Source organism: Podarcis tiliguerta (assembly GCF_965153285.1).
Source record: "Podarcis tiliguerta genome assembly, chromosome: 4".
In the NCBI taxonomy this organism is placed as follows: Eukaryota; Metazoa; Chordata; class Lepidosauria; order Squamata; family Lacertidae; genus Podarcis; species Podarcis tiliguerta.
Genome location: NC_139537.1, coordinates 43835269 through 43850130, shown reverse-complemented (window position 1 = coordinate 43850130; position 14862 = coordinate 43835269). Strand labels below are relative to the sequence as shown.

Here is a 14862-nt window from a genome sequence, read left to right as displayed (position 1 = left end):
GTTTTTCCATGCTTCCGCTTGTCCCGCCACTTTCCCCTGGGAAAACACTTTCCTTACTGCTCATTCAGAAAAAAAAATCAATTGGTTATTCTGCAGATTGACGTTTGTTCTGATTCAGCGGTAAACAGCGGGTTTTCCTGGGAAAAGCAGTGGGACAAACAAAACAGCTCAGACCCATGGTGAGAGAGCATGGGAAAAGTGGAAAATCTCTCAGGCCCTTGCTTTCTAGGTTCATTCTAAGATGAGCCCCTAATCTCAAGGTCAAGTTTTTAAGGCACAAGTGTTACAGGGTGACTATATTTTTAAATATCTGGCCTGGAATGAAGAAAATTGCAACTCATTCCTCAAAATTGAGTTTTATGCTTGTGTAACAGTGTCAACAGGGACGCGGGTGGCACTGTAGGTAAAACCTCAGCGCCTAGGACTTGCCGATCGCATGGTTGGTGGTTCGAATCCCCGCGGCGGGGTGCGCTCCTGTTGATCGGTCCCAGCGCCTGCCAACCTAGCAGTTCGAAAGCACCCCTGGGTGCAAGTAGATAAATAGGGACCGCTTACTAGCGGGAAGGTAAACGGCGTTTCCGTGTGCTGCTCTGGTGCCGGTTCGCCGGAGCAGCTTCGTCACGCTGGCCACGTGACCCGGAAGTGTCTGCGGACAGCGCTGGCTCCCGGCCTCTAGAGTGAGATGAGCGCACAACCCTAGAGTCTGGCAAGACTGGCCCGTACGGGCAGGGGTACCTTTACCTTTACCTTAACAGTGTCAAAGCAGACCAGGGCCCATAATTCCCACTTCTACTGTTCATCAGGTGTATGACTGATATCACAGCACCTTTCAGTTTTTGCTTCCTGCTTCGACTGTTGGTTGCATTGTCCGAATTTTCCTTCTAAACAAAGGGCAAGAAATTGTTAGCAAACTGGAAATTATTGTGTTTTATTTGCACTGCATCCTTGAAGCTTTCATTGATTTATATTTTAGCCACACATTCTTTTAAAAGCATTTAGCTGCAAGCTAAATTATACCCATGCTACTTGTGTAGAGTAACATCAATGGGAGCATTTGCGAAATAATATGCAGCTCACGGTAAATGTCAGTGAACTGACCCTTATTGATTAAGATGTAGCACAAAGTGCCTTTCACATATGTTTCTGTTGAAAAAGGATCTAAGGATATTAAAGGCATAGATAACTTTAAAGGAAATGTCTGTTAAATAAAATGCTTAAGGAGGATGTTGAAGACTTACAGGCTAAATGCAAATGAAATTTCCTGGAATATCTGGAACATAATAGCAAATGTCCAGATGCATCATTTTTCTCTCACTCAGCTTTTGTATTGTACTCAAGAAAATATTAAATGAAAAATGTTTTTAGTGTTAACTGTAAAGGTAAAGAGACCCCTGACAGTTAAGTCCAGTCGCGAATGACTTTGGGGTTGCTGCACCCATCTCACTTTACAGGTCGAGGGAGCTGGCGTTTGTCTGTTCCGCAGACAGTTTTTCTGGGTCATGTGGCCAGCATGACTAAGCTGCTTCTGGTGCAACGGAACACCAACACCAGAGCAGTGCACAGAAATGCCATTTACCTTACCACCGGAGCAGTACCTATTAATCTACTTGCACTTTTGGCGTGCTTTCAAACTGCTAGGTTGGCAGGAGCTGGGACCGATCAATGGGAGCTCACCCTGTCGTGGGGATTCGAACCGCCGACCTTTTGATCGGCAAGCCCTAGGCTCAGTGGTTTAGACCACAGCGCCACCCGCGTCCCGTAGTGTTAACTGTAGTCCTACCCTATTGTTCATGGCTCTCAAATTAGAGCAAGCAGGATGCTCCTAACAAAGTGCAAAAATTTGCTAGCTCAACTGACAACATATCCCTGTTGCCTCCCCTTAGCAATGTTTTGGTATGAGTTGCTATTGGAAATGAGAGATGGAGGTCATCGGTCTGTGGCAGATAAGATAATAAGAGAAGATGCCTTTCCCAGTTAAGTGATTGGTGCGATATTATTAGTCATAAAGAGGTCATGGAACCCTAGATAGCTGTTCCACACGTGGAAGCTGGCAATATGAATATGGTAGTAAAGGGAAAAAAAATAAACAATTTGATCAGATCACCAGCCATCCTAGTGAGACCCATGTCAGTGAAGAAGATACTTGGCCCCATAACACAACAGTAAATACTACATTTTAAGTGGAAATGTGTGTTTCCAAAATTTGTCCAAAATACGTACCTTGTAGCTCTGGCCAATTCCTGTTAACAGGCATGTTTGTACTACAGGTTTTAGTGTAGACAGTTTTTTGTTTTTGAAATGACAAGCATCTTTAGGTCACTGATAGAAAACATCATCTTAGAAATGAAAATGAACTCCTTAAAAAGCTTTAATGCTGAATAGGTTTCTAAAGCATCTGTAGACTTGGTCATTATTTTTGTGCACAAAATTTAAGGTAATATGTTACTGAATTTTTTGAATAGCCATCATCCAGTTGCCTTCTGTAATCAGGTATGATCACAAGCGGTTTTCATTGCTCTAAGCCCAGAGGGAACTGTTATTGTACATACATGTCTGTTTTCAAAATGATGGGAGACCAGAAGCAGGAAAACGTCAATACTAAAAAGATTCCATTGCATTTCACAATACTGCTGTTGCTAAATAACTGCTTAGATCTGAGCAAAAATCCAATAAATACAGTTTTATTGTCATGCTTCAAAAATATTAAAAGCAATTGGCTCCACAGCCTTATATGGAGTCTACTGCTGAGTAGGCAAGTCCTTAATATCCCAGTATGATTAAATTGCTGACTTGCTTGGTATATTAAAGCCCCCTTCTCTGGCATTTGTAGATGTTCTTTTTTGTTATTTACCCAGGCAAGAGATTGTGCTAAAGAAGGCTGTCTAGAAGGGTTGCCGCACATAGCAGTTTAACTCACAGTGATTAGTTAGGCAATTTGAAGCCTTTTTCTGTGCTTGGTTAATTTTGTTGATATTGCCTATTGGCCACTATTAAAATTATACACACACACACACATACATATACATATATATATATATAAAATATCTGATATATAAAACAATTCTTTTTGTTGTTCTCTGATAAAATGCCTTATGCTACATTGTATCATATGTATTTATATCATTGTTTCATTATAAATAGCCTCATAGATGCCATTTCAGATGTTTGCTTTGGGATCTATCTAAATTTAAAGTTGTTTCCTATTGGCCGACACATTCTAGCTCATGAGAATATGTCCCGCAATGTGTTTTTTAGGGGGAGGAAGGGAACAAGTTCTTAACAACCAAAGATTCCCTCGATTGCCTCTTTACTAATAACAAGTTTGTCAGTGTTAAATTTGCTTTCTTAGGGAGCAGTCCTATGCCCAAGAAGCTGGTATAAAGCACACTGCCGTAAATTAAGCCGGCATAAATTTACACCATGTCCAAAACCCATTCAGTTGTTGGGCGACTCCTGCTGCCTTGTCTATGCCTTTAAAGATGAGCCTTTAAAATAGTATTCTGTACTGGGTTGCCAAGTACACATGATGAAGCAGAACAGGCTTAGGATCCAGCCTATGCCCCCCCCCCTTCTAGTCCTGCCCCCAGAATGTCCCTTTTTGGGGGACTTATATCAGTCTTGGATCAACACTGATCTCAGCCTCTCCAGAGCCAGGGTTGCCTTTGGGCACAATTCTTGGAATGTAATCCCTTGTGGAAATTGTGACCTACTGTAAATTGATAAACTCCCTCTCCAGGTTAACTTTCCTCACTCAAATAAATTTTCTTTGATCTCTTTATGTGTCTGTCTCACCCTTTGTTTCCCTGCTCCTCTTTCTATTTCGCCATGCCAATTTCACACCACCAATTCAGCTAAAGAATAAGAAAACTGCACATATCATTCAGGATCTGCCTGGAATTTAGTACAGTGGTACATCGGGTTACATACGCTTCAGGTTACATATGCTTCAGGTTACATACACTTCAGGTAACAGATTCCGCTAACCCAGAAATAGTGCTTCAGGTTAAGAACTTTGCTTCAGGATAAGAACAGAAATCATGTTCCGGCGGCATGGCGGCAGCAGGAGGCCCCATTAGCTAAAGTGGTGCTTCAGGTTAAGAACACTTTCAGGTTAAGAAGGGACCTCTGGAATGAATTAAGTACTTAACCCGAGGTACCACTGTATAATTTTGGGACCTAGGTAATCTTAGTAACTTAACCCACTATTCCATGGGATTGCCCAGAACCCACAGGTTCAAGGTGCTTCCCAACTACAGAAAAACAGTGAGTGAATCTTTGATCACTGGATCATGGTTTGAATATGCAATGCAGCTTTAAACATCTGGTTGTGGTGTTGGCCTGAATGACCTCAAGGCCTCTTCAAATTGGTTGGGAAAAAGGACAATAGAGGGATTGCTTAAATGGCCAAACCTCCCAAATGGGTCTGGCTTTGTTATATAACATAGATAGCCAAGAATTGGTGATTGGTTGCTATAGCAACTAATGGTCCAAGACTTTTCTAGGGAATCACCTTCTTGTTTCTCCCTACAGAATGTGCTAATTCAATCATGGGGGGGGGGGGGACCAATACAAGCAGCTTACATTTGACTCAGACTGCAAGTCAAAGAGCAAAATGGATCTCTGGAAGCAATACCGTATTAACTGATTTGGAAAATGCCAAAAGCTGGCATGTGAAAGCCGATGGCCTTCAAGCAATGTGACTTAATTTGTGAAAGATTGATCATTTAAAGGAATTCAAGTTACAAGGTTTACCCATACATACTGTAGTACTCAGCTACCTGGTCCAAGGCTTCTAGCTCCTTTGTAGCATCAGGGTAGCCAATCAAGTGGTGGCCAGGGAGGGAGTTATGGCTTCTGTCTGCATAGGACCACTGTGACATCAGCTGATACTATGACAGCCATATGTCCCATTAATTATTCAAAGCAAGAAAAGCAGGGAAACCTTTTGAGATGTACTTGCTCCCAATGTTAGACTTTGAAAAGTAGAATTTAGGCCAGGGACCACCATACCTCTTCCATGAATGGTTCCCATGCTTGCAGCCCCATATCCTTTATTATGTATAAGAATGAACTTCATGCATCTTTGATTAGTATGAAGACAAAAAAGGGCACTCATCAGGGAGGGGGGACTGTTGTTGGGAAGGCAGATTCTCCTCTGATCCTAGACCTTGGGAACAACAGTCTTCCCAGTGTTCACAGCCTGAGGTTTCTGAGACAGTTCCATATACATACAATCATTAGCTTTGAATTACTGTAAGTTCTGTAATCAGTGAACCAGGATCGATTTTTCTTTGGATGGCATCAGTTCACAATAATTCACAGCCAGCAGGCTTTATACGAAGGCAACATTTTGGTTAAGCGTCATAATTATTAATGAATTTGGTGATTATGTACCATAAATTTCTTTCTTTCTCTTCTTTTATTTGTCCGCATCTTGAGAGTGTGAAATGCTGTATTTTTTTAAATTGCATTCAAAAGCAAGTCTTTCTGTAAATATTTCATTTACATGGTCTTACTACTTGTGCAGTTTCTGAGCAGATGTTTATCTCTAGTGGAGATAAAAGAAAAGTATTTTTTGGCAAAACTTGTTAGCAGTAAATGTGAGATTCCTATACTATATCTGAATATGTTCCAGAATGAAACAACACAGTCCATTCAATAGGACAGAGCTGGTGGCTTGCAGCATAAAAGAGACATGTGAAAAGATAGGAATTTAAAATTGTTTTGGCATTTTGCATGTTTCTGCCTCTGGAAATTCAAGTCAATGTCTCATTAAATGATTGTGGTGCTGCATAGATTTGTAGAAACTTAGTAAACTTATATACTCAACAAATGTAATATAAAAACGTCCATAAAAATGTATGCACCATCTACTTGAAATAGTTATTTTAAAAATTGCGTTGTTGTTTCAAACTGTGCATGAATACTTGCATTGGGTAAACAGTGAGGGAAGAAAAACAGTTTACAGTAGTTTGAAGGAATTGTATTTGGAAGGACTGGATAACTTTTCAGATGTGCATTAGAACATGTTAATTCTTAATCTAAAAAGAACCCTGCTCTCACAGTGGCCAACCAGATGCCTATGGGAAATGAAAGCAGCACATGGGCACAATGGTCTTCTCCCACTCTTGCCCTCCACTGAACAACTGGCATGCAGAGACATATTGCCTCTGATACTGCAGATAATATTGCTATTAACCATGATAGCTTTAACCTCCATTAATTTGTCTAATCCCCCTTTAAAACCGTCCTAGTTGATACACAGTCTATAGTAATGAATTTCAAAGTATGCACTGCGTGAAGAATTCCTTCCTTTTGTCATGAATTTCCCAGCATTCAGCTTCACCTCTAGCATTATGAGACCTCAACAGATGTGGTCTAGAAAACATGTTCACCCCAATTCATTGAAGCCCAGCCAACAGTTGCACAAGGAGGGGTTGTGGTGTGCATGGTTTTGAGGTGCCTCAGCCTTATTTGCTGTTTTTCCTGCACCAAAACTATTATGAACAGAAATCATTCCTGATTGTTTGCAATAGTTCAAATGTTTCTATATGAGCAGTTTGGGATTACTCGTTAGTGGTTTTATTTTCAAGTAACATAAAATGTCAAAGCACATAGCTACGTTGCCTCCAACATCTACATAAATGAAATCCATGCCATAAAAAAAATTCTAATTCTCTAATGTTTTTACACAATTAGTATTTCCTCAGGAATATGTCCAGAGACCAATTAAACATTTCATGGCTTTGAAAAGAGGTTTGCTGCTTCCCCGTCAATGAACAATTGTTTATTTATGTTAGTAATGCAAGAGTAACCTCCTTTCATGCTTGGGTGTCTGTGTATTTTATAAGATCAGATGAAGTAATTTTCAGCAAGGACTCTAGTGGTAGAATGCTTAAAAGATCATATAGCAATTTCAAGTGCAGTTTCAGCAGTACTTAAAATGTTTGCTTTAATGTTGCTAAAATTTATACAACATTGAAATATTGATGCACATGTTTAAAATGTGCTTTCTTTCTTTTATCCAGTAATGAGTATTATTTTAAAATATTTTATAAATCATGGAATATAATCATACACACACAAACACACATCGATAAGCCAGCTTGGTTACCAAAGTCTCCAAAAGGATATATTTTGTATTTCATTGTGGCATTTAATATCCTCCTCTTAACATACTAAAGTGATGTATGTGCATACAGATGCACCGTGTCCTATATTTATATTCTATTCACTAAAATAAGCAAATCCTAGAATAAAAATAAACAACACAAAACGCTAAGGAGCTTATATCTACTGCCTACCTAATCTCAGCAGAGAATACACCAAAACGTCAATAGGGAATATTCAAAGTGCTTTCAGCAATACCAATGAAGGTAGCCAGTTGGGCCAACAGTAAGTAAAAAAAAAAAGAAAAAAAGCACAAAACAAAGGAAAATGCTTAAGAAACATACAAGAGCATGTCTTCTCCAAGCATGACTAAATGTCATGACTAGAAATGGCTGAAGCCTGCTACTCTCAATTTACAGTGCACCTGGTCTTTCTGCAGCTTTAAAGACAATTCTTAGAAAAAGGATGGCTTTTTCTCTGAACTGTCATAAAGACTGGCCCTTTCTAGAAGCTTCTGGCAGGCTTGATTCTCAGTTTCTCTATTTAAGTGTCACAGGACAGAGTGGGAAGAAATCTTAGGTCTAGTTGTAATGAAATGGAACCTGCTTTAGTTCCACTCCACTTTTATTTTTGAAGGCACCTTTTTATTCCGCACCACCACATATAACGAAATGTTGCTACTCACGAAATACAATGCAGAACTTGGGGTCACAGTTGCAGTGAGGGCAGAAGCTGTCTGTCAGCTCTGACACTGGGTGACTTAGACCAAAGGGGGAAAATGTCTTGAAGCACAGAGCACAAGGAAGGGTCTTTAAAATAGGACGGGCATTTGTTTGATGTGCAATAAAATCTGATTTGTCAGTGTTATTTTTATTATTACAGTGAGAAAGCTCCTAAATATACATTCTGTAGGTTAAACAAGAAACATGACAAAAGGGATGATGTATTTGAGAACGTTTTTAATAAATAATGTGACAAAAATTACTTTTATGATTATTGAATCCTCGGTATGCAAAATTATGGCTAAAATATGAGGTTTCTTACATGAACATAATGAAAAACATTAATCACATGGTTGTTCCCTCAGTACTGCACGCCCTTTCTATTATAACCATTTCTTAAAAATTAGCTAAATGAAAAAATTTAGCCCTCAGTAAATACCAAAACACTCCTTTCCCCCCACTGCGGCTAGGCCTGACAATTGTCCATAAACAAACACACAATTTTCCATTAGCACCGATGACAAAGAAATTATATAATTACAAAAGAGATCATAAAAATCTACAGACAAAGGACATAATTCTGTAATTTCAAAAGGAACTAATGGCTATATTTCATTGGAAATCCAATGTCAAGATAGGCCACAGCAAACTTGAGAATTTAAAGTCCAGAAAACGGGAAGTGTTCAGTTTATGGCCCATTCTTAGGTATGATACCATTACCATCTGTCACCTTTCAACAAACATAGAGCATTAATAAAATATGAAAAAACAAACAAAGGTGTAACATCTTACAATAAGACAAAAACGGTTAATAGTTACAATGTTTTACAAATAAAGTTTAGTGATTGTGCTTTTAAAACCAAAAAATAAAAAAATAAACAGTGCATTACAAAAAAAAAAAAAAAAATCAACCCTCTTCCCCCCCACCCAACCACCCCAAGATCAAAACATAACTTCTTTAAGTGGCACTTCTTCTTTAAGGTGAATTGACACTATAAAGTAGAGGTCTGAGATTTGGGCCAGTCATGATGATGATGTCCTTTCCCAGCGATGCTTTAAAAATGTCCAATCCTTTTTATATTTTTGTTTTCAGTAGCACTGGTTGAGGCCAACAACCGCTTTAGTATTTGATAAGCTTAACTTGTGATAGAACTGCCAAGTTCACTTCGACATGCCTTCTTTCTATCCTAAAGAACATTTGCAGTGAAGAATGTACCTTCCAGATGAAGCATGATAGAATCCAGACAAATTAAAAGTTTTTGGGGCAGGGGTTGAAAAACCGGTATGTGTTTACAGTACAAACCACCCTAACTCAAGTTGTGTGATGTCTTTTTGCTGCAAAGGAATCTGACTACTGGAAGAAAATACAATGCTAGTTGCACCAAGTGCAGCCTATAGTAGCATTGGAAGGTTAGAAAATCTGCATAGATATCTCTCTTTTTTTGCAATTTTCTATTGTCCAATCAATGATAGTTTATTCATAAGATTATGAACTGGTTTGGTGACATACTTGTCTTGTACTGCACTGGCCACAACGGTAGCAAACTAAGGCTCCCCCCTCTGTCTAACAATGGAAGAAGTAGCTAGTGTAGCACCATAAAGAGCAGTTTAATTGCTGTCATGGACAGAGGAAATGTGTGATATTTAAAGTGAATAAACAGGGTCATTAAGTTTAGGGTTTTAAAATAACATTAAAATAAAGATTAGGATTTTGATAGCATAAAAAGATGGGGAATTGTACACTCTGATTGCACTGAACATTATTTCTGGCATCAAATATCATCAGACTTGAGGCATCTTAAGTGATATCTTTCTGATTAGATTTCAGAAACTTGTTACACTACATCTCTTCTTCAGCTTTCAGTTTCCTGTTTAAAAAACAACAACACATGATGTATTTTCTGGGTATTTTCTTGCCTTCTCACTCAGAATAATTTATGCTATTCTGGAGAATATACTTACTAAAATAATTTTGTTTCACAATATAGTAGATTATGATTTAAGCAGTAGTTAAAAACTGCTTAGTTTTGACTACTGTAAAAACACTTTAAAAAAAGTTTCATATAATTAGGAAATACAAATTATGGTCATACCGCCACTTACATATCCCTCCACTTATGTAAACTTCGGGATATGTAAGCGGCAAACCTGGAAGTATATTTCCAGGTTTTTGCCACACGCAGATTCGCAGAAGTGCTCTACCGCCGCGCATGTGTGCGTAGAAGCTGTCCCTCCAGTTGCGGAAACCCCAGGTTCTGACTGCAGCTCCAGAACAGATCCTGTCCTCAACCAGAGGAACCACTGTACATCTTTCCATCATAATATTGCTATAGCATAATGCTTTGAATTTCATATTTTGTTGCCTCATTTCTATAATAAGATATCATATAGTATTTTCATGCACAATTCCTGAGATAAGCTGTGTTCAGCGTTAATTTTGTATTGTGCCTTATAGTAAATATAATTAGCAACAAAAAATTGTAACGAAAGTTAAGAACTTAAAATTTCTGTGGCGCTCATAGATTAGTGGTTTAGAGATTAAATAGATATGAAACAGTGCTCCAATTGGGATTATACTTACCTGATGAGACCAAAAATCTAAAGTCTCTGTAGAGTAACCAATTAAGGGATAAAAGAAAACTAGCTTTGAGGAATAAGCATTTGTATTTTCACAAAAGATTCCCCCCTAGTGACTATCAGAAACACATATTACCTGTAATTCTTCTTCATCCTCTCCTTGCTCATATGTTCCAAATACCTGCATTTCTGCCACATTTCTTCGACCTAGATTTGCTTGTTCTGCCCTTTGTCTACTTCCTGATCCTCTGGATGACATAGAACTTGAGGAACTAGGATCTCTAGTGTTGTTTGATGTTGGAAATGTAGGTCTACAATATGGCAGAATATCCTCTAAGGAGAGAATTACACATGTGTTAATATTACCATAGACAAAAATGCCTTTTGAAACACACAATGTCTTTTAGTACTGCATTTGTACTTAAGTGATTGTTTTAGCATTGGAGCAATGGAAATAGCAAATATAAATTGCAGTTGATTACACTTGTCTGTCTCCCAACACATTCTATGTGCCTGCACATCTCTCTGCTCTCTCCTCCAGATGTACACTGGAAGAGCTGCTATTATAAAAAGATGAATGGAAGGAAAGGAATAGGCTTCTTTTTAGGCAGAACTCGCTGCGACCTCTTCCATGACACAAAAGCTCCCAAATGTTTCTCTCTCAGAATAGAAGTGGGCAAAATAACAAGCTAAGAGAAGATGCTGGCCTGAATGCTTTTCAACATGAGTGGCTACTATGTACAACACTGCTGGAAAACAAGTGACCAAGAAGGAATGCATACATTGGGGTGAATGGGAAAGGGCGGAGCTACCTACATGCACATACAACTGTGTGATAATGGAGGATCTTGAAAACCAACGCCTAGCTGTTCTCATTTTGCAAGGATACACATGTCTCTGTGCTATGTTTTCAAGTGCACTTATATACAAATGTCTATGGAAACACAGCCAGAATGATGGTATATATGGTGGTGGAAGATTGAGATAAGGGAGGATAGTGGAGTAAAAAAGGTGTTGAGCAAGAAGAGGTCAGAAGAAGTCATTTCCCCAATGCACCTTCTGTCCATATCTTTTTGGCAGCCATATATTCAGTGTTAGTGTGAAAGGGATTATGTGTGTATACAGTACAGCTATACATACATAGGGCAGGTGGGAGCCCTGATTTCCTGGGGCTGCTGAATGCAGGAGTTTTGCACACTACTGCCAGCCATCCAGTCGCTAAAGGAAGCAAGGCTAGTTGGCATGATCATGAGCCCTTTCTCACTGCGTGTGGGATAATTGCAAGGGCTGTAGTGATCACTTTCAGGTATATTGTGATACCATGCTTCAAAGAAGCTGAAAATGAACTGTTCTGTGTGACAGTGAAGTTAAATGATTGTTGTTTAGTTGTGTCCAACTCTTCGTGACCCCATGGACCAGAGCACGCCAGGCACTGCCTACCACAGTTTGGTCAAACTCATAGTTAAATGATAAGGCAGAATTTAACAAATTACACACAAGCCTAGGTCAATACTGTTTTTTAAGTGAAAATTTACTTAAACATTAACAGTGTTTCCAATTTCACCACCAAGTTTTGCCACCGGCTTTTATGCCATTGATATATAAATTGAAAAACAACAATCGCAGCACCATTCTTGGTGTATCTTGCTAATGACTTCACTTTATTGTGACCCATTGTCATTTACAGACCTCTTGCTTTTGTACCCATTTAACCAATTTACTACCCAATTTCTATTTCGTAGTTTTGTGCCCTGGTTAGATAGTATCGGGACTGGTTTGCTTATTTGATGACAGCTTTTACAAAGGCTTATATAGATACCTTCATACATATTCTTCAATCAGGCCTTACTGGCTGCCATAAAAATATATTATGTTTGTCTGGAACGAGTCCTTTGTGGCGTTTGTAATGTGTTCTAGCTTGCTGTTTGTAGTTAAGTATCCCGAAACCAAACTACCTTTCTTTTGTTATCACACTCTTCACATTTTTAGAATGGATTGAGTTAGCTTTGCCATACTTTTTCCTTTTAGGAATCTGAAGAAAAACAGCTAATCTCTTCAGTTTTTGACAGAAAGTGATTAAGATGCAAGGAAAACTACTTTTCAGGGGTTACCGTAACCCATGAGATGCCAGGATACAGTGCTGTTTGGATGAATAGGAGACATCAGATTTCTAAAGGTTTTTATTTGTTTATGGTTTTCTGCTGTTTGGATGAATAGGAGACATCAGATTTCTAAAGGTTTTTATTTGTTTATGGTTTTCTGCTGTTTGGATGAATAGGAGACATCAGATTTCTAAAGGTTTTTATTTGTTTATGGTTTTCTCCTTCACATTTCCTAGCTGCAAAGTTTGGTGCTCTACCTTTTTGTTTGTTTTGTTTTATATTATTAAATTTTAGGAGATGCCTATATTACAAAGAGAGAGTTCTTCTAAGCTTTCATTTCAGTGGGGAATCTAGTTGGGTGACTAAGCGGAGACAACTTCATTATTGCAGGAAAAGCTTTTAGCATTTGCCCAGTGTATCAAATCACCTTGGAGAATATGTGTTTTTGCTGGTGTGCCATCTCGCCTTGCTGCTTTGTTTCCTCGCGGTTTGCCTTCACTTTGCTGTTCCTGTGACTCTCGGCGCTCCCCTGAACTTGTCCGCATGTCAGAATGCTGACGGCCATCAGCTCCTTCTTTCCCCTTATAGCCTGGCCCTTTTCTTTCCACTGCCCTTTCTGTTCTTGGGTCTATAGAGGACAACTTTGGCAACATGACGGACCGTACCTCCAGTTGAGATTTGGACTGAGCAGTGGGAGATTTTATAGCAGGTGGCGGTACTGGTGGTGGTGGTAGGTCTACAAAAGGGTGAAAAGAGAAAATAGCTGAAATTATTTTTTAAAAAATCATTTAAATCAACTTCATGTTTCTTAGCTTCCAAAATGTGTAGAAATACTAAGAATAATTTTATCTCTCTGTGTTAGGAAATTACCAAGAAAAGTTAAATGCCATAAACATTTGGTAAGTTCAGATCCTTATGTAGCTAAAAAGCACTACAGTCATACCTCGGGATAAATACGCTTCAGGATAAGTATTTTTGGGTTGTGCTCCGCGGCCACCCGGAAGTAACGGAGCATATTACTTCTGGGTTTCGCCGCTCACACATGCGCAGATGGTCAAAATGTCGCCACGCGCGAAAGCAGCGAAACGCGACGCGCGCAGTCGCGTCTTATGTTCTGTTCAGGATGCGAACAGGGCTCCGGAACGGATTCCGTTCGCATCCCAAGGTACCGCTGTATTCATATACCAGAGCAGGCTTGGGGAAATGCAAGTACAAAAAAATCTTTAGAAAATAGACCCCCAAGTTAGTGGGGGGCGGGAGGGGACTTCCAAATCAATCTAGTGACAACAGCATGCACAGAGTTCTGCTCATAGGGACAGTCTCTGCATGTGTTTCAGGATGGCTGCAGAGATGCCTAGAATGTGTGAATAGTACTGGGAAGGGAGCAAGTGTGGCTCTGCTCTCCAGCCCCGCACAATTTTAGTTACATGTTCCTGAATACATGGGTAAAACAAATAACAGAATGTTCTTGTTAATGTAAAGTCATCAAAGAGATTTTATAATTCTTCTTCTGGGATTACTTAATGCTACTTTTTATTAACTATCATGTTAACAATTTTATTGACATCTTTGTATGGGTTTATAGTTTTTTAAAGTTAGAAAAGGGGTGGGGTGTGAAAGAAAAAGGGTATGGAGCTCAACCATCATTGTAAGCTTCTGTCCATGCTTCAGACTGTTTTGGGGCTTGAACTGGTTTATATAAAGTAAAATGAAAAAAACATTGAAATATTGATAAAAACGGATAGTTATTTCATTGTATGAAACATGGCAATATAAGCCAAGGGTTTTCCTGGGTGCAAATCTTACTTTAAAATGGTATTCATTGAAATAGGGAAAATGTAGGTCGATTGTAGGTCTCTATGTTGGATATACACTTGGCAAAAAAGATATATGGCATTCAGAAGCAGACAAATGTGACACTTAGGGGAGGGAATGGAAAGTGGAGCACTGAAGCTTCAAAGAACCTAACAATGTTCGTTTTTATTTAGCTTTCAAATATAAAGAACAATTTTTTTTATAAAACAGTCTTTTTTTTATACAGCTATGTGCTCTTCATGCTATTTCTGTTCCTTCATTAACAATTAACAGCTTAAAAATAAAAATGCTGTTAAGTGATGCATAATAGCACACATCAGTATCATAAAAGTACAGAAAGGCTTCAAAGCCCACTTGAGGAAAGTAAGATACAAGGCTGCTTTGCATCAAGAGCACTGGTTGCCAATGACAGGTATACATCAAAAGGAGCAGGCTGTGGAAAATGGGTCCATGAGAGGTGTAAATAATAGTCATGTGCTTGTAAAGCATTCATCCCAAGTGCATCTATTGCACAATGAGGAAGAGTGAAATTTTAA

General features: G+C 38.9%; 1 protein-coding gene and 1 long non-coding RNA gene across 8 annotated transcripts in view; one reads left to right on the top strand and one right to left on the bottom strand.

Moving 5' to 3' along the window:
• LOC310677015 overlaps nucleotides 1-14862 on the top strand; it is a 142223-nt gene that overhangs the window by 28937 nt on the left and 98424 nt on the right. The window lies entirely within an intron of this gene.
• Nucleotides 8050-14862, bottom strand: part of ROBO1 (roundabout guidance receptor 1) — a 564053-nt gene continuing 557240 nt past the window's right edge. For all 4 annotated transcript variants that reach the window (XM_083439173.1, XM_083439174.1, XM_083439175.1 and 1 more), the window contains 3 exons: nucleotides 12939-13247; nucleotides 10546-10742; nucleotides 8050-9700 (listed from right to left, as the gene is read on the bottom strand). In XM_083439173.1, coding sequence (XP_083295299.1) covers nucleotides 9686-9700; nucleotides 10546-10742; nucleotides 12939-13247 — 521 coding nt within the window. In that variant the 3' untranslated portion in view covers nucleotides 8050-9685. The remainder of the gene's footprint in view (nucleotides 9701-10545; nucleotides 10743-12938; nucleotides 13248-14862) is intronic.